Source organism: Dama dama, chromosome 2 (assembly GCF_033118175.1).
Source record: "Dama dama isolate Ldn47 chromosome 2, ASM3311817v1, whole genome shotgun sequence".
NCBI classification, from domain to species: Eukaryota; Metazoa; Chordata; class Mammalia; order Artiodactyla; family Cervidae; genus Dama; species Dama dama.
Genome location: NC_083682.1, coordinates 24,940,537 through 24,959,479, shown reverse-complemented (window position 1 = coordinate 24,959,479; position 18,943 = coordinate 24,940,537). Strand labels below are relative to the sequence as shown.

Below are 18,943 nucleotides of genomic sequence, written 5' to 3'. Positions count from 1 at the left end.
AGAGCAGCTGCGTGCACACAGGCGCTCTGGGAGCTGCTTGGGGCCTGCCCAGGGAGCTGGCGCGCTCATTCCAGAGCAGGACAGCGAGTGGCAGGGCAGAGTGAGGAGAAGGGCCCGTGTGATCTCTCGGAGCAGAACCCAAAGAGCAAAGTGGCCCAAGACCTCAGGGGTCCACGTGGGCAGGCACTGTGTTGTTCACCGATGTGTGTGCTGTTCTGAGTCTCCCGGTCGTGTCCGACTCTTTGCAGCCCCATGGACTATAGCCCGCCAGGCACCTCTGTGCATGGGGATTCTCCAGGCAGGAATACTGGGGTGGGTGGCCATGCCCTCCTCCAGGGGATCTTCCCAACACAGGGGTCAGACCCAGGTCTCGCACATTGCAGGAGGGTTCTGTCCCATCTGAGCCACCAGGGAAGTCCGTTCACTGCTCTGTATGTATCCACAAAACCTAGTCCGGTGCTTGGCACAGCACATAATTGGTGCTCAACGTGTGTTGAACTCACACATGAATGAGCAGAGACTAAAATCAGCCCAGTTCTCTACCTCCCCACTTCTGCCACCTGATCACAGACCGTCGCTCCCCACCCCTGAGATCTGAGGTTCTTAACCTGAAGTCCATGGATCCCCTCCAGAACTATATACAGAACTGAGAGTGTGTGTGTGTGTGTGTGTGTGTGTAGGCATCTTCCTGAGTGAAGACATGTTAGATTTCTGTCCTGTGTGTGTGTGTGTGTGTGTGTGTGTGTGTGTGTGTAGGCATTTTCCTGAGTGAAGACATGTTAGATTTCTGTCCAGGAAAGGTTTTAAATAAGCCTGGTCCTGAAAGGTACAGAGCTCAGTTGGATTCACCTGGACTCCAGGACTGCCAGGTACTCTGTGAGTTTAAAAAAAAAAAGACCAGCCTCCACCCTTGTCTCTGAAAGGTACAAACAGGCCCCTTCAAACCTACAGTTTTTCTTCCACCCCCATAAGGTGCCAGGCAGTTAACCTGCCGTCTTCCATATGCAAAAGTGATGATGGAGCATCGTCAGGGGGCCAGTGTTCTGAGTGGCTGCGCTCCTGTGGGTGGGTCTCACAGAGCCTTGTACTTCCTCTCTGTCTCTCCAGTCCCCCACTTGGATTCGGATGTGACAGGTGAGAGTCAGGGCCCTGAACCCAGGAGTATTAATCAGGCCTTGTAATATCAGAACGGTACCCTCTTTTAAAAAATATTTTTCCTCATTACAAATATTAATAAATATATATGTATATGCATATATATTTATCTCTATATGTATGTGCCTATTTACTTATTATAGGAAATTTAGAGTAAGTAACAATGAAAAATATCACTCCATTCTCACCATCCTCCAAAAACTATTGTTACTACCCTACTTCTGTTCTTCCCATGCACCGTGTATGAGGTTCATTGAGCACTTATTATGTGCCCAGCGTCCACTGTGCTTCATGCTCTCTGAGCACCACTTGAGTTAATCTGTCATCTTTTTGTTGTTGTTGTTGTTGAATTTTACCTGTAATGGGTCTTCATTGCATGAACTTTTCTAGTTGTGGCACACGGGCTGAGTTTCCCTGAAGCATATGAGATCTTAGTTCCCCAACCAGGGATTGAAGCCTCGTCCCCTGCAATGGAAGGCAGATTCTCAACCACTGAACCTCCAGGGAAGTCCCCAACCTCTCTTCATTCATTGGGGATTCTCCACCTTTTTATATGCATGTTTATACTTTCTTAGTTTTTGAGGCCAAGCAGAGTAGGCTGTTTTGTAACTTTGCCTTTCTTACTCCACACCATCGAAATTTCTTCCCCTGTTATTAAATATTCATCTACAGAGTCATTTTTAACAGCAGCATGATGATGTTTTATTGCAGGCAGATTCCAGGCTTCTCAGACTGGGGTGCAGGTACCCCTGAGGGCAAAGCCACAGGATAAATGTAGAACATTTTCCTGAAGCATAAATTTGATTCCAAGCTTTGGGAGGGGAAAAAATATTAAGATCAAAACAAGCGCAGATATGCCACAGAATAGAATAAAGAACACCCATGAATTTTAAAATAACACCACAAAGTCCAGATCATGTGACTTGTAGTTTCCCCCAAAGACCCATGTCCCCTCCGCTCTGAAGATGGGAGAAACATCTGAGAAGCACTGAGCTCTCCCTCTTCTTAAAATCAAGGAAACTGAGACCCTAGAAGGAGAAGGGATTGCCCAGGGTCCAGTGTGTGTGTCACAAGTCAAGCCTGGTGGCCTCTGAGCTGTACCTGTCCCACCAATCTGTATTTTCCATCACGTATCAACTACTGTTTCTGAGGGTGTGGGAAAACTTGCAGCTTGAGTAACTGACCTTCTGTTTATCAGTCGTGGAAACTTTCAACTTCCTATGTGATCCATCTCTTAACAGTGGGTTTTCTTTTTCACCTTGCTGGCCAGGATCTGAGGTGTCTGTTCAAGTGCTTAGTAACAGTAGCCTCCCAGGGCAAAGGCAGAGGCCCCTAGACTCCACCAGCACTTAGATTTTTCACTTAATGCGCTGTATGGTAAATACGGATCCACTGGTCTGTTTTACCCAGCTGACTTGAGCCTTTAAAGGCAGGAGTTACATTTGGTCATTAATATCTGATGTATCTTGAGCACTTAGTGCCAAGATGGATGCCAGGTGCCAAGTTGGATGTTTCATCTATAGGATCTACTGTCGTCATCACAGCTTTTCTTTTCTTTAAATTTATTTATGTACTCATTTATTTGGTTGTGTTGGGTTCTAGTTACAGTGCATTGGCTCTCCAGTTGTGGGGTACAGGCTTGCTAGTTGCAGCACACAGGCTTCGAGGCATGTGGGCTCTTAGTTACTGTACTGGGGATTGAACCCATGTCCCTGCATTGCAAAGCAGACTCTCAACCATTGAACCACCAGGGAAGTTCCCATCACAACTTTTCAAATGTATTATCATCCTTGTCTATCACTTGTCCATCCTCATTCACTCACCACGGAAATATTTATTGTAGACCTTACAGGCTAGGACTGATGCTATATGCTGTGGCCAATCATGATGACCGAAACTGCTCTTTCCGTCATGGAACTTACAGAGGACTGGGAAAGATGATATTCAACAAATAATTTGGACACACTGTAGGGAGTGTAATGTAGTTCAAGGGCCTGTCCAGGTTCAGTCCAGTCACTCAGTCATGTCCGACTCTCTGTGACCCCATGGACTGCAGCATGCCAGGCCTCCCTGTCCATCACCAACTCCCAGAGCTTTCTCAAATTCATGTCTATCGAGTCGGTGATGCCATCCAACCATCTCATCCTCTGTCATCCCCTTCTCCTCCCACCTTCAGGCTTTCCCAGCATCAGCGTCTTTTCCAATGAGTCAATTCTTTGCATCAGGTGGCCAAAGTATTGGAGTTTCAACTTCAGCATCAGTCCTTCCAATGAATATTCAGGGCTGATTTCCTTTAGGATGGATGTGTTGGATCTCCTTGCAGTCCAAGAGACTCTCAAGAGTTTTCTCTAACACCACAGTTTTTAAGCATCAATTCTTCATCACTCAGCTTTCTTTATGGTCCAGCTCTCACATCATTACATGACTACTGGAAAAACCATAGCCTTGACTAGACCGACCTTTGTTGGCAAAGTAACATCTTTGCTTCTTAATATGCTGTCTAGATTGGTCATAGTTTTTCTTCCAAGGAGCAAGCATCTTTTAATTTCATGGCTGCTGTCACCATCTGCAGTGATTTTGGAGCCCTCCAAAATAAATTATCTGTTTCCATTGTTTCCCCCATCTATTTCCCATGAAGTGATGGGACCAGTTGCCATGATCTTAGTTTTTTGACTGTTAAGTTTTAAGCCATCTTTTTTTTTCACTCTCCTCTTTCACTTTCATCAAGAAGCTCTTTAGTTCTTTGATTTCTGCCATAAGGGTGTTATCATCTGCATATATGAGGTTATTGTTATTTCTTCCTGCAATCTTGATTCCAGCTTGTGCTTCATCCAGCCCAGCATTTCACATGATGTACTCTGCATATAAGTTAAATAAGCAGGGTGTCAATATACAGCCTTGATATACTCCTTTCCCAATTTGGAACCAGTCTGTTGTTCCATGGTTCTAACTGTTGCTTCTTGACCTGCATACAGATTTCTCAGGAGGCAGGTAAGGTGGTCTGGTATTCCCATCTCTTGGAGAATTTTCCACAGTTTGTTGTGATCTACACAGTCAAAGGCTTTGGCGTAATCAATAAAGCAGAAGTAGATGTTTTTCTGGAATTGTCTTGCTTTTTTGATGGTCCAACAGATGTTGACAATTTAATCTCTGGTTCCTCTGCATTTTCTAAATCCAGATTGAACATCTGGAAGTTCACGGTTCATGTACTATAGCTAATTCTTCTTAACTATAATCAAGCAACAGTTATTAGAAACCTATTATTTGTTTTAGTTCTATGCTAGGCACTATACTAACATTATAAATTTGAACACATAAAAACCATTATGTATTATTGCACTGGAGAAGGGAATGGCAAACCTCTTCAGTATTCTTGCCTTGAGAACCCCATTAACAGTATGGAAAGGCAAAAATATATGATGATGAATTCCCCAGGTTGGTAGGTGCCCAATATGCTCCTGGAGAAGAGTGGAGAAATAACTCCAGAAAGAATGAAGAGACAGAACCAAAGCGAAAACATCGCCCAGTTGTGGATGTGACTGGTGATGGAAGTAAAATGCGATGCTGTAAAAAACAGTATTGCATAGGAACCTGGAATGTTTGGTCCATGAATCAAGGTAAATTAGAAGTGGTCAAACAGGAGATGGCAAGAGTGAACATCAACATTTTAGGAATCAGTGAACTAAAATGGAATGGAAAGGGGGGTTTAATTCAGATGACCATTATCTCTATTACTGTGGCCAAGAATCCCTTAGAAGAAATGGAGTAGCCCTCATAGTCAACAAAAGAGTCTGAAATGCAGTACTTGGGTGCAGTCTCAAAAATGACAGAATGATCTCTGTTCGTTTCCAAGGCAAACCATTCAGTATCACAGCAATCCAAGTCTATGCCCCAACCAGTAACACCAAAGAAGCTGAAGTTTGAACATTTCTATGACGACCTACAAGAACTTCTAGAACCAGCACCCAAAAAGGATGTCCTTTTCATCACAGGGGACTGGAATGCAAAAGTAGGAAGCCAAGAGCTACCTCGAGTAACAGGTATATTTGGCTGTGGAGTACAAAATGAAACAGGGCAAAGGCTAACAGAGTTTTGCCAAGAGAATGCACTGGTCATAGCAAACACCCTCTTTCAACAACATAAGAGAAGATTCTACACATGGACATCACCAGATGGTCAATACCATAATCGATCATATTCTTTGCAGCCAAAGATGGAGAAGCTCTATACAGTCAGCAAAAACAAGACCAGGAACTGACTGTGGCTCAGATCATGAACTCCTTATTGCCAAATGCAGACTTAAATTGAAGAAAGTAGGGAAAACCACTAGACCATTCAGGTATGACCTAAAGCAAATCCCTGTCCAAGTGGCTTAGTTCAAACCCACCACTTAGCCTCTCTGCACCTCATCATCCTCTTCTGTAAAATGAGGCTAACAGGAGTGCCAGCTTCATGGGGTACCATGAAGAGTGAATAGATTAACATGCGCAAAGCACTCTGAGCAGGGCTGTGCTCCAAGTGTATTGTTTCTGCTGGCCATATGAAGGAGAGACGTGGGTTGCCAGGTGTGTATGACGGGGAGGACCTGCTCTAGGAGACAAATGATGGAGTTTTACAGGATGAGTAGGTGTTAACTTGGCACAGTGTTTTGGAGGCAGGTGAGGGGAGCAGGATGTTGGAGGAATGTTCCTGGCAGAGAGGACAAGATACACAGAACACAGGGTGTGGGCTCACCTGAGGAACTGCCAAGAAGTGTGGCTGGACCACAGCAGGCCGGGAGCCATACAGGGTCAGGTCTGGGAAGAGAGGGAAATACTGGCATAGAAGTACAGGCGTCTCCTGGACCCAGCTCTCTGCACCACACGGTTGATCCAGGCAATTGGGAGATGCTCAGTAACTATTTGTCACATAAGCAATCGAGCATGCAGACATGGTGTCTTGGCTATGAGTGTTCCAAGCCCCCCATCCAGAAAAGGAGTCCATTGTCCCATATACATAATATGTGAACTGTCCCAACCCCTCACTGTCAAGCCATACACATCTGTTTTGTTGGTCCCGCTCTCTCTCTCTCTTTTTTTTTTTTTTTGCCACATCATCACATGGCATGTGGGATCTTACTTCCCTGACCAGGGATTGAACCCATGCCCCCTGCTTTGGAAACAAGAGTCTTAACCATTGGACCACTGCCAGGGAAGTCCATGGTCCCTCTCTTGGCAGTAGACTAGCCGGTGTCAGTTTGGATGGGGAGTTCAGTAAGGTCATGCTGCCAGAATCCCCCACTCCAGTGGGGCCTCAGCTCTAGCCCAGTGCTGTTCAGACTTGTTTAGTGGTGGCGCCTTGTGTTGAGATGATCTTAGAGGATACCCAGTATATGGAACACCATCGAACATCTTCCATAGCTGAGGCTTGGACAGGGGGACTCAGAGCACCTGGTCATGACTGGCTCACCCGAGAAAAATGCCAGGGCTCCCTGAAACACAGTTAGAAAACCAAGGGAGGAACTTTGCCCCTGTTTTCGAGGTGTGGAAACTGAGGTCAGAGAGGAGGGGATGACTCTTCCAAGGTCACACAACCAGGGACAGACCCAGAACTGGATCCCAGACATTTGACATCAGTTCTGCTGTCTCAAGGTGGGGCAGGGGCGTGCGGCTGTGACCTTGTCAAGTCAGGGTACAGAGCATGAGAGACAAAAACCTGGCGGGCACGCGTGGGTGAGCTGTTCAGGGTCACGGCCTGGTTATGCCGTGCCTTTTTTCCCCGTCTCTCTCTCTCTTTTAATTGAGTTTGAGGTGGTTGTTTTTTGTTTCCTTAAGAAATGGGAACAGAATGAAGCTGCGTAAACACCACGATGTTAACTCCCTGAAAAACCTCCTGCCATTTTAACTCTGTTACTGGAGAAATAAAAGAGAAATAATTTGTCCACCCACACTTAGCTCTTTCTGACGAAGGTAGGTGAATATTGCTTTGCTAATCGAGGGTGACTGCTGGAAGTGGAGCCAGGCTGACTGATCTTGGATTGAGAGGAAGCCACGGCAACCCCAGAAGGAGCGCCCCGGGGGGTCGGCAGGGCCGGGGTCACCAGCCACGTTGTCACCTTCTGCAGGTGTCCCCCAGCCGGTAGGGATGGAGGCGCTGGACCAGGCCGAGGGGCCCGCGGCCTCACAGAGAGCGATGCCACCGCCCCCACCTGCTTCACCGCCCTCAGAGCCAGCTCAGAAGCCGCCACCTCGAGGCGCCGGGAGCCACTCCCTCACTGCCAGAAGCAGCCTGTGCCTGTTGGCTGCCTCCCAGTTCCTGGTAAGGACATCACAGGCCTCGCCGGGGCCTGGAGGGAGGGCGGGTTGAGGGACGGCCTCCACTTCCTCCCCAAGATGGCCGCCTCAAGACACAGAGGACTGAGGGGCCTTCCCGGTGTCCCCTCGTGACTGCGGCCTCTCCGGTGTGAGGAGAAGGCTGGAGTACCAAGCCACAGCCTTGAGAGCTGAGCCCCTCATGCTCTGAGCTCAGAAGCAGGAATGCAGACCCGGCCCCCCGCGCCCCTGGCCCTGTGGGGGTCCTTCTGAGGACTTCCTGTCTCTGGAGGCACCTCTAGGAGACTCTGCCTGTGATGTGTATAACTGGTGGGGTGGCGGGCTTCCCTCTGCAAAGGCTCCCTTAAGTCAGATTTTCTCCAGGAAAAGTCCCAGGCCCTTGCCTCTGCTGCTCGGTCTGGACCTTGGTGGAGGGTGGGGGGTGTAGGCTGTAGGTTGAGGCTCCAGGTGAGCTCCTGAGGGTAGGGGAACGGGGAGATATGCGGGCAAGGAGGCCGGACTCCGAACTCAGTGCGCTGGCCCCGGCCACCCCAGCTCGCCTGTGGGATGCTCTGGCTCAGCGGCTTTGGCCCCATCTGGACGCAGAACACCACAGACGTCGTCTCCTCCGCGCTCACGTTCCTGGAGCGGCTGGGACCCTCGGTGAGTAAGCTCCAGGGAGCCCCAGGGTAGGAGGGAGCACCTGGGGGCCTCCAGCCCCACCAGCCCCTACCTGGGGCTTCTTTGAGTTCAGATGATAACCTTGAAAGGCTTGAAACCTGTCCCCTCCCCAGAACCAGGTACGAAGTTCTCAGAGCCTCAATCTTATCCCTGTTGAAATAGATGAGAACGCACCCCCACCGCCCCCCGCACCTGCATCACCCTGAGCTGTTTGTCTGATGTTCCCCAGGCCTGGCTGGGCACTGGGACCTGGGACGTCCCCAGTCTGCTGCTGATCTCTCTGTGTGTGATCTTCATCACCACCCTGGTAAGGCTCCTCCTGACCCGACCTCGTTGCTCCCCTCCCGTGACCCCAAGACCCAGTCCTCACCTTGTCCCATTTGACCTACGGACTAGACGTTGTGGGTAGGGCTGAGGAGAGGCACCTGTCTTCTCCCACCAATGTGCCCAGGCTGGGGTGGGGGTAGGGAGAGGCACCTTCTTTCTCAAAATTGGTTTGCAGTGTTCTTGGCTGGGGAAGGGAGATGAGGCAGTGTGAAAACCGGAGTAGGAACACCCCACCCCACCAAGAAAGCTTCAAAGCATAAGAACCTGAGGGTTGGGGAAGGAAGGGGCTGGGAGGACGTGGTTGGGGGATAGCCTCCCATCTAGGTGAGCGGTGGTGCCCTGCAGACAGTTCCCAGGACAACAAGCCAGCTCCAGACACACGGAGGGGCAGGGAGTTCAAGCCCCTGGGCACGCCATCATCCGGGGGCTGCTGCCAGCATGGTCCATGATGCCAGTTATGCCCCCAACTAGGTGTGGCTCTTTCTGAGGGCTCCCCCAGAACCACCCAGCCCGCTGCCCCCCGAGGACAGGCGCCAGTCGGTAAGCCGTCAGCCCTCGTTCACCTACTCGGAGTGGATGGAGGAGAAGGTCGAGGATGACTTCCTGGATCTGGACCCCGTCCCCGAGACCCCTGTGTTCGACTGCGTGATGGACATCAAGCTGGAGGCCGACCCCACCTCCCTGACCGTCAAGGCCATGGGTCTGCAGGAGAGGTGGGTGCGGCAGAGGCGCATGGAGCTCTCGGCTCCCTGTCGGAAGGGCAGATGCCTGACTCTGACTCCCAGTGCCCAGCGCAGAGCTGAGCTCATAGCCCCACCAATGCAGACGTGTGCTCTTCAGGTCTGATTCATGCAGATCTGAATGCCCCGAAGTGAACACTAAGAAACATTATTACTGCACACAGACACGTAAGCATGCACAGGTGTACACACATGCACACTCACACATACAACTCTGTGGCTCGGATAGGTTTCTTTACTGTAGGACTTGTTGGGCCCCTTTAACATGCTTGTAGTCATTGTAGATTGACAAGGGGTTGCGTGTAGCCTTCCTCAAAGTCATCCGACCACAGAAGCCTGCTTTCATAGTGTCTCGAAGAGTTCCACAAAGCACATGTTGGGAGGTGTCAGCACGCTCTTTGCAGAGCCTTGGCTGGGTTAGCTAGATCCCACCAGGGTTGTGTTGTCCACATGATGTCATGGAAAGAGCGTTGGAGGAGGAGTCAGAAAACCTAGGTTTTTGTTTCAGCCCTGCCACCTCCTTACTGTGTGTGCTTGGGCAATGCTTATCCCCTCTGTGGCTTTCAGTTTCCCTTTCTAGATAATGAGGGTAATGGGCCACTAGACTCTGAACACACAACAGGGTCTGCTCAGTCTGCTTATCCTTGCTCCGCTGTGCTACCCCTGGGATCCCGTCTTCCCCGAGCCTCTCCTGGATGAGACGTCCTTGGAGGCTGCAGCCCTGGGGGTTGGAGTACAGAGGGTGGAGCCCTGTTTCTCTGCCCCAGGCACGTGCCCTCTTGGTGAGCTTCCCCTGGCTCTGGGAGCTGCCTCTGGCAAGGGGCACAGGGGAGTGCAGGGAAGGACTGTATTGAGGAGCCTCTCATGGAATCTTTGGGACTGGGGCCCGAGCCCACACTCAGTTACTCTGCTGCAGGAGGCGGGAGCGGGTGGCGGGCTTAAGCCTTGGGGCTGAGCCTCACACTGTGTTGGGGTGATGTCACACCCACTCCTCTCCCTCCCTGGGACCCATCGGGTTCCCACCCCATCTCCCGCTCCCTCATCCTCCTGCTCCAAGGCCCCCAGCTAATGGTCCTCCCTGCCCCTGATACTCACTGCCCCCTTCCTGGTCCTTCCAGGAGGGGCTCCAACGTCTCCCTGACCCTGGACATGTGCACGCCGGGCTGCAACGAGGAGGGCTTCGGCTATCTCATGTCCCCCCGTGAGGAGTCAGCCCGAGAATACCTGCTCAGCGCCTCCCGCGTGCTCCAGGCCAAAGAGCTTCACGAGAAGGCCCTGGACCCCTTCCTGCTGCAGGCAGAATTCTTTGTGAGTCCTCCTGAGTCAGCGCCCCCGCTGTCAACCAGATGGCTCTCCTCTCTGGGCAGCCCTCCATCACCTCTGACCCTGCAGCTCCAGAGTCTCCAGCGTGCGGCCCAGCCTGCCTTACCTGAGTTGAGCCAGCCCCAGCCGCCTTTTCCAGACTCAGGCCCCCATCCCTGCAGGACTGTCCACGTCACACTTGGCCTTTGCCCCACCCCTACCCCCATGCCTTCACAGTCATCATCCCTCACCCTGGAGGCCCCTAGGATGCCCTCCTGGGCTACCCAGCCTCAGTGCCATCCCATGGCCACACCTCCCCTTGAGGGTGTGTGGCATGTCCTTGTCATCTCCAGTTTCTAGTTCATTGTCAGTTTTGCCCAGAGAGAGAGGAAGTGGGGGTGCTCACACACCCACCCCACGGGCACTTCTGCACCTGCTTTTTATTCTTCTGATTCTCACAACCACCCTAGAAAGTGAGTATCGTGATCCTCATTGTACAAAATGCATTCTTAGTGTGTCCACACTGAACACTGTGATTCAGGATGATGAGAGATGATAAGGGTGCTAAAGTGTGTGGACAGAGAGAAGGGGCGCGAAGAGAGGACAGTCACTGAGGAGTCATCCCAAAGGACCTGGGGGGAGGGGTAGCAATGAACCTTAAAGGCTGAGAAGGATTAGGGGTGATGAAGAGGGATGCGACCAGTGCTCCCCACAAGTGGAGTGCCGCGAACTCAGATGTGGAGGCTAGGCGGAGACTGACAAATTAGCTATAGGGAAGAGATGGTCACAGTTGGAGGGTAGGGCTTTTGAGAGCGACTGGTGGTAAACAAAGGCCAGCTCCTAGACCTCACATTCCAGGTAGAGAAGTTCAGACTTGGCACTCTTGACGTGCAGAGTGATTGAGAAGTGCAAATACAACTTTTGGAGGCCCAGAAGGAGGCTGCCTCCCTGCTGGAGAATCAGGGAAGGCTTCTTGGAGGAGGTGGCATTTACAGTGGACAGGAGGACATGAGAAGATGAGGATGGGATGGATGTTACTACCGTGCAAGCAGCACGACCCAAGGTCCTGAGGGAGGTACCTACCTGGGGTAGAAACATGAGTCCGCAAAGCCACTCGATGTGGCTGCAGTACAGGGTGCAGAAGGCGGCAGTGATTGGCCATGTCACTTCTTCTCTGTTCATCAAACGTTCACTGAGTGCGGACCATGTGCCAGGCTGGCCCTCCAAAAACAATGGTGGTGATAACATTTATTATGCACTCAGCATGTGCCAGGACTGCCCTAGACGCTTTTCATGTGCACTCACTCATTTAATAGTCGATGTTTGTTGAATGAATGCATGCATCACGCCAGCCCACAGCTGCCCTCAACCCTGTGTCTTCCTCCTACAGGAAATCCCCATGAATTTTGTGGATCCGAAAGAATATGACATCCCTGGGCTGGTGCGGAAGAACCGATATAAAACCATCCTTCCCAGTGAGTACTCGCTGCCCCTCACCTGGTTGCCCTTAAACCCTGAGGGAGACTAACTCCAGCATGGGCCTCCAGGGTCACCAGGCAAAGGGATGGAAGGTGGGGGTGCCCGGTGAAGGGAAACACCCCCTTTAGAGGGCAGAGGGCTCTTGGTTCCTTCATACAGCACTCTCCAGATCTTTGCCCTGGACAAGCATTATGTTGGGCTCTGTGGAAACTCAGAGAAAAAGAGGAACAATAACAGGCAGCTCCTAGACAGTGCATGGTGGCTGAAAATTGTGGTCACATACCTGGTCTCTTCAGAGTGGACAGGTTTTAAAGAGAGGACATTAAGGCTCAGAGAGGTTAAGTGGCTCATCCACTATCACACAGCTAAGACGTACAGAACCAAGTTTGAAACTAGGCCTCTGTAACCTCAAAATTGTGCTCTTTTGTCTACCTGGAGTTCAGTTTGGCTATATTATGAACCCTCTAACAGGCAGAGCCACCCCACAAGGGAGCGAGCTGCCTGTCAGGTAGGAAGCTCCCCATTGGCTAGAGTATTCAAGCTAGAATGCATGAGTGGTCCCCCTGGAAGGTCTGATAGGGATTTTCCCCCTTTGGGGGTAGTTAGACCAGGGAACCCGATATTCCTTGTTTAGCCTGGGATGCCATTTTCAGGTAACTTTCATCAGGCCCCTGTCTGCCTGTCACCCGTGCCAAGTTCTGGCCCAAGGCCCTAGGGCTAGCTTGGGGGGTGACTTATTGAAAGCAAATCCCCACAAACCTACTGCACTCAGTTTATGGAGTAAGGAGGCTTTAAAAAAGCAGTTTTGCCATCAGCTTCTCCAACAACATGTAAGATGTCATGACTTATTTTTAACTTTTAAAATATCGACTTGTGGTTGCTATGGTTACACAGTGTCTAGGTAGTTCCAGTTAAACAAAGCACCATTTAAGGCCAGGATTCAGGGCTGCTCACCTCTTCCCGCCTCTTGCTCCCCCCTCCACCCACCCAGCCCTACCTGGAGGCAGGGCTTCGGGCACCCCACAGTCTCAGGCTTTGCCGGCCACTCAGAATAGCCACTGGGGGAGTATGAGAGCCAGGCCATCACTCCATCTGGTCCCCACTGGATTCCTGAGAAGAATCCAGCCTCCAGCCATACCCTATGCCTGCAGCCCCCGAGCCCAACAGAGAATCTTCTCTGTAGCCAGCAAGAATTGACCCTGTGCCCTCAGAGACTGGGCTGGGGTGGGTGGTAGAGGCCCCTCTCAGATCAAGGACACCCCGAGGCTTGCTTTCTCATTCATTTGGAGGCTACTTCTGGATCCCAATCTGGGTACCATGAGGGGAGGGAGGGGGCCATGCAGGGCTGCCCATTCCTGTCCCCTGGTCACACAGAGCCCCCGTCCGTTCACCCTCGCTCTTCCCCGTACCTGACTCTCCTCCATGCCCCTCACCACAAGAGCTGCCTCACCCCCACCTTCCCCTCCACAAGTCCCCTGCCCAAACCTCAGGCACTTGGGCCAGGGCATGAAAGGACTGGAGAGGGGAGGTTTGTGGGTATCCCTTTCCATTTCATATTCCAGGTTTGGGATCCTCCGTTTGACCTGTTAATTTATAAATTGATTTAATTTATACTTGCAGTGATATCAGTAACAGCACCAACTTGGTCTATAGTGACTGTGTGCCGGCCTAAGTTATGGGTCTGAGGACTCATTGTTAACGGCCACTCTTGAACCCTGACAGGATGAGTGAGGGTGTGACGGAAGGAATGTTCCCAGTTTACAGAGAAGGCACAGTACTCTGTGAATGGCCTGACTGACACCACGAGGACTTGAAGCCAGGCTCACTGGTGGGCGGTGTAGACTCCTGGCCGCTTCTGTGCAGCCTCTGAGAGCCGTACGGGGCACACTGGTAGGGCCTTGAGTCCAGCCCTCCTTCCACAGGAAAGACCCTGGGGGCCAGAGAAGGGAGGAGATGTGAGCTGGTGACAAAGCTAGACAGAGCCCCAGAACCCCGGCCCCCAGGCCCCAACCCACTACCTCCTGGCTCAGTCCCAGCCTCTGCGAGTTTCCAGAACAGACTAAATCAATACAGGGAGGCTCTAGCGGAACAGAACAAACCCTAGTCTAGGAGGCAGAGCACGACGCAGTGAGAATCTGCTGCTCTGGGATTTGACCGGTGACTAGATTGGGGTGGGGGTGAACCCTTGTAGACTTGTGTGTCGTCTCATCTCAGGCGCAGAAGACTTTACTCCTTTCATTGTGATAGTCTCCCCTGGCATCCTACCCAAATCTTAGCTATAAAGTGCTTTACAGTTGACGTAGCACTTCACATCTGTTTTCTCACGTGTCTTCCCAACAATCCGAGGAACTAGGCATCTTTACCCCCATATTACAGATCGGAAAACTGAGGCTTAAAAAGGCCATGTGCTTTACAAGCTTACACAGCAGGTTGGGGACAATGTATACTCAAACTCTTGGCCGGCCCTGCTGTCTAGGATGTATCCCGTAGGGAATTTCTTACTGTCTGAGCTGTCTCCTCCCCAGACCATGGAGCACAGAAGGGACAGGGCAGCTTAAGGGATGCAGGCAAGGGTGGCCTGGACCCTACACAGGGAGACAGCCAAGGCCTCCCTGTACCATTCTCTTCAGCCTGGGTCCTCACCTTCCTGAGTGGGCCACAGGAATGGGCAGTGTTTTGCTTCTGGCAAGGGAAGAAGGAACTTCCGGTCCCAGAAGAAATGTAGGTGCCCTGACAGGGGCCAGAGAAGGTGGGCCCACACAAGAGGGATTGCACATTCAAATCCCAGCCTCACCTGTCTCCACTACCTCAGACCCTCACAGCAGAGTGTGTCTGACCTCACCAGACCCTGACGACCCTCTGAGTTCCTACATCAACGCCAACTACATTCGGGTATGTAACCCCATCCCAACAGTCTCTCCCTAAAAGGGAGGCCCAAGTCAATGGGGTCCATCCACTAGGCTTGTCCCTAAGTCCGTCCGGTTCCTGCCAGCCCCCTGGGGAAGAGGCTGAGTGGGGGAAATGGGCCCCGGGAGCACAGCAAGTGACCCTGATGGCCTGGACTTGGCTGGTCACAGGGCTACGGTGGGGAAGAGAAGGTGTACATCGCCACTCAGGGACCCATCGTCAGCACGGTCGGCGACTTCTGGCGCATGGTGTGGCAGGAGCACACGCCCATCATCGTCATGATCACCAACATCGAGGAGATGAACGAGGTAGGCCCCGCTGGACCTTACCAGCTGTCTGCTGTTTGGTGCCCTGCGCCAAGCGTCTTGTTTCTGTGTTAATCCTTACAGCAATCTTGGGAGGTTGGTATGTTCACCTTGCTGCCTTGCCCAGGGAAGGAAATGTGAGGCTCAGAGAGGTTAAATCAGTTACTCAGAGCCACACAAATAGAGGCAGGGCCTGGAGCTGGCCTGTCCACCTCCAGGGTTCAGGATCTTAAACATGCTGTTCTGCTGCTGCCCAGCCTGCCAGGGCTGATGCTGGCTACTTCCATACTCATCACAGCCCATTTAATTGAAGTCCCATGAAGGTCCTTAAAATTGAGTATTACTTCCATTTTCCCAGATGAGGAAACTGAGACTCAGAAAAGGGAAGCAACTTAACAAGTTACGAAGCTGAGATTTGAGCTTTCTAACTGCAAACCTACTGCCCTGCTATCTGTCTCCCCACTGGCCCGGGACAGGCACTGGGGAGGGTGTGGTTGGGGCGCTGGGAGTATCTCAGCCTGATCTGGGCCCCTGCAGAAGTGCACCGAGTATTGGCCGGAGGAGCAGGTGGTATACGATGGCGTGGAGATCACCGTGCGGAAAGTCATCCACACTGAGGATTACCGGCTCCGACTCATTGCCCTCAGGGTGAGGCCTGGGGCAGGGCTGGACTGGGCTGGGAGGAGGGGGCACTCCACAGCCAACAAGGTTCCAGAGGCCGAAATAGCTGAAATTAAGGCATGTGTCACTCCAGGCTTTACTGATGAGCAGGGATGAGGGGAAAAGGGGTGAGTGATCTTGCAGATCAGAGGCAGGACCAAATTCTCAGTGCATTTCATATCGCTGGCGTCTGTCCATCCACACTGTCATTCACAATGTCTTCCAGCTCTGCTTCAAATGTACCCAAGGCCAGGACTGTCTGGAAGAGGGGGCTTCAGCAGCTTCCATATTCTATCTGGAAACATCCCTTCACCTGGGATGCTGGGCTTCCAACCTGTAGTACCGAATCTGTCTACTAGAGGACAGGCGCTTTTTGCTGCATTTGGGTAGCACAGGGAGGTTGTGGTTACAGGAGAAAGAGAAGAGGACATAAAAATTATGAGCAGTACCAGAACAGCCCAGAAGAGTGTGGGGAGGTATCCTCCCACCCTGAAGATTGTGCTTCTTCCAGGCTCAGCATAATAGAGGAGACTGTTCTTTTGAAGTGAAGAAAATCAGTGCATTCTGCTTTTGAGAAATCTTATGACCCCTGCTTGGGGAAAGTGGTACCACTGTAATTATCCCAAGGTCTGGAAGAGGTGACCTAAGTGCCAGGAAGCTGACATCCTATCCAGAAACAGTCAGGGAGGTCTACTGATGCTGGCAGCCACAGGGTCTGAATAGGGTGTCAAGGGCATGAGATTTGTTCCTCTGAGCTGCCCCCTCCCTCTGGAGAAGGTGAAAGACGGTGTGTCAAGGAGAAGTCAGCCCCTCGAGGGCAGTGCCCAGTAAGCACTTCCAGGATATAGGCTTGCTTGAGGGCATTTCAGAGGTGGAGAACAGAGGCTGTGGTAGCTGTAACAGCCAGGTAGCCCATGAAGCAGCTTCCTTTTTCCACTGAAAGAGAGGCTGGGGCTGCCACATCGTCTCAGTGCTGTGGGGCTGGTCAGGGAAGAAGTGGGACCACTGGGCATTTACTTTTGTCCGTAACCTTTACAAGCACCTGCCCTGAGCCTGGTTCTGGGTTGGGTACTGGGAAAACACAGAGCTGTCCAAAGCCTGGACTCTCTTCTCAAGGAGCACCTGTAAAATGGTAAGTACTGACCTAGAAATAAGTAAAAGCACAGAAGAAGGGCGTGTCGGCAGCTAGGGTGCTCAGGGAGGGCTTCCTGGAAGTGGTATTGCCGAATGGGGTTCCGAAGGATAAGAGTTGGCCGGGAGTTGGGGGGGGGGGGGGGGGAGACATGTGGAGAGAGCATTTCAGACAAAGGGAAACTAAAAGTAAGGGCACAGAAGATAGAACAGCTTTGTGAATAAATGTACAGGAGATGGGGAAGCAGCGGTTTGATCTGCAAACCATTTGGAATGCAAAAGCATCAAGTACAAGTTCGCAGGAGGAGGACTTGGGCCTGGTGAGGTAGACCCTGTACCATGTGTCTTATTTGCCCGACTGAAGAGTGGGGAGGGTGGGGTTTTAGCTTTAGAGCAACAAGAGCTATCAAAGCGTTCTGAGCAGTAGAACAGCATGGGCTGTAGACAGACCATTGGGACCACTGTGGATCTGGGTGATCGGAGAAGAGGAGGGGAGGGCCCCACACAGTCAAGAGATGAAGAAGAAAGTGGCGGTGGCTGTGGTGGAGAGGATAGCACTGGGACACTGGTTGGGGGGCGGGGGGCAGGGGGGTGGTGGGCAGGAAAGTATACTGAGGCAAGAGAAAGTGTCTTGCCTGTTGTGGGGAGTGACTGGGCTGTCTGTGAAGGGGCAACCAGGAGACAGGAGTGAAATGGAGAAGGGGCTCTTCACCTCTCTCGGAAGATCCTGGATTCACCAGGGCAGAACCCACGTGAAGACCAGTGCTGACGCTGCTCACCAGTCCCTGCTACCCAACTGGCTTCGGGCCTCTGACCGGTGCCCCTGGGCTGTACGGTGTAGATGGCAGAGGTCGAGGTCCCACTCCCTGTGGCCTCCCTCCTGTGTTTCCTTCTCCCCTGCCATCTGCATCTCTGGGCTGGTTTCTGAGCTCAGAGCGTTCACGTGTATCTGGGTGGGCCTCTGTCTCCTGGACAGAGCGGGACGGAAGAGCGAGGCCTGAAGCATTACTGGTTCACGTCCTGGCCCGACCAGAAGACCCCAGACCGCGCGCCCCCACTCCTGCACCTGGTGCGGGAGGTGGAGGAGGCGGCCCAGCACGAGGGGCCCCGCTGCGCCCCCATCGTGGTGCACTGCAGGTGGGTCCTCAGACACCCACTGGGGCGGGGCGGGGCTCCCGGGCGGCCCCGCCCCTCACCCCGGTGCCCTGGGCCCTCAGCGCAGGGATTGGGAGGACCGGCTGCTTCATCGCCACCAGCATCTGCTGCCAGCAGCTGCGGCACGAGGGCGTGGTGGACATCCTGAAGACCACGTGCCAGCTCCGTCAGGACAGGTCAGCTGAGGGTGGGGCTCGTGGGGACCCGGGGCGGGGGAGCAGGGGGCAGCAGAGACTGACCTGTGCATCGGGAGAAGGCTAGGGGGACACACCCCACGGGGACCGACCTGTGGATAGATGGGCGGAGAAGCCGGCTCAGGCAGTTGGTGGCTGGGATGCAGAGGGGAGAGGAACAGAGTGGTCAGAGGGGCAGAGGGTGGGTGGAGGGTCATGTCACCTCTGTCCCCGCTGTCTATGCCAGAGTTGGGAGGGCCAGGAAGGGCAGGTGGAAGTGGCAGGCTGGCCAGGGCTGACCTCTGTAAGCTGCACAGAGGCCCTGGTGTGCCTCCCGGGGGACCGGCGCTCTGTGGGTCTGGGGGCGGCTCCTCAGCCGTTCTTCCATGACCCGGTCCCGCCATCTGCCGGGCAGGGGCGGGATGATCCAGACGTGCGAGCAGTACCAGTTCGTGCACCACGTCATGAGCCTCTACGAGAAGCAGCTGTCCCGCCAGCCCCCGGAGTGACCACACGCCTCCGCGAGGTCCTCTGGTACCTCCCAGCCTGAGTCGGGGCCCTCCTCGCAGCCACACCCAGGACCCTGCCTCAGGTCCCGGCCTGCTCCCCGTCCCTCCCGCTTCCTTCTCTTCAGTTTG

The 18,943-nt window shown here is 52.7% G+C and overlaps 1 protein-coding gene across 1 annotated transcript in view; it reads left to right on the top strand.

Annotated features, from left to right (window-relative positions):
• Positions 1-18,943, top strand: part of PTPN5 (protein tyrosine phosphatase non-receptor type 5) — a 54,938-nt gene extending 35,995 nt beyond the window's left edge. Inside the window, exons 5-16 of the mRNA XM_061158389.1 lie at positions 7,259-7,452; positions 8,001-8,108; positions 8,356-8,433; positions 8,925-9,166; positions 10,312-10,501; positions 11,886-11,970; positions 14,787-14,866; positions 15,052-15,189; positions 15,724-15,834; positions 17,954-18,114; positions 18,195-18,308; positions 18,721-18,943. Coding sequence (XP_061014372.1) covers positions 7,259-7,452; positions 8,001-8,108; positions 8,356-8,433; positions 8,925-9,166; positions 10,312-10,501; positions 11,886-11,970; positions 14,787-14,866; positions 15,052-15,189; positions 15,724-15,834; positions 17,954-18,114; positions 18,195-18,308; positions 18,721-18,814 — 1,595 coding nt within the window. The 3' untranslated portion in view covers positions 18,815-18,943. The remainder of the gene's footprint in view (positions 1-7,258; positions 7,453-8,000; positions 8,109-8,355; positions 8,434-8,924; positions 9,167-10,311; positions 10,502-11,885; positions 11,971-14,786; positions 14,867-15,051; positions 15,190-15,723; positions 15,835-17,953; positions 18,115-18,194; positions 18,309-18,720) is intronic.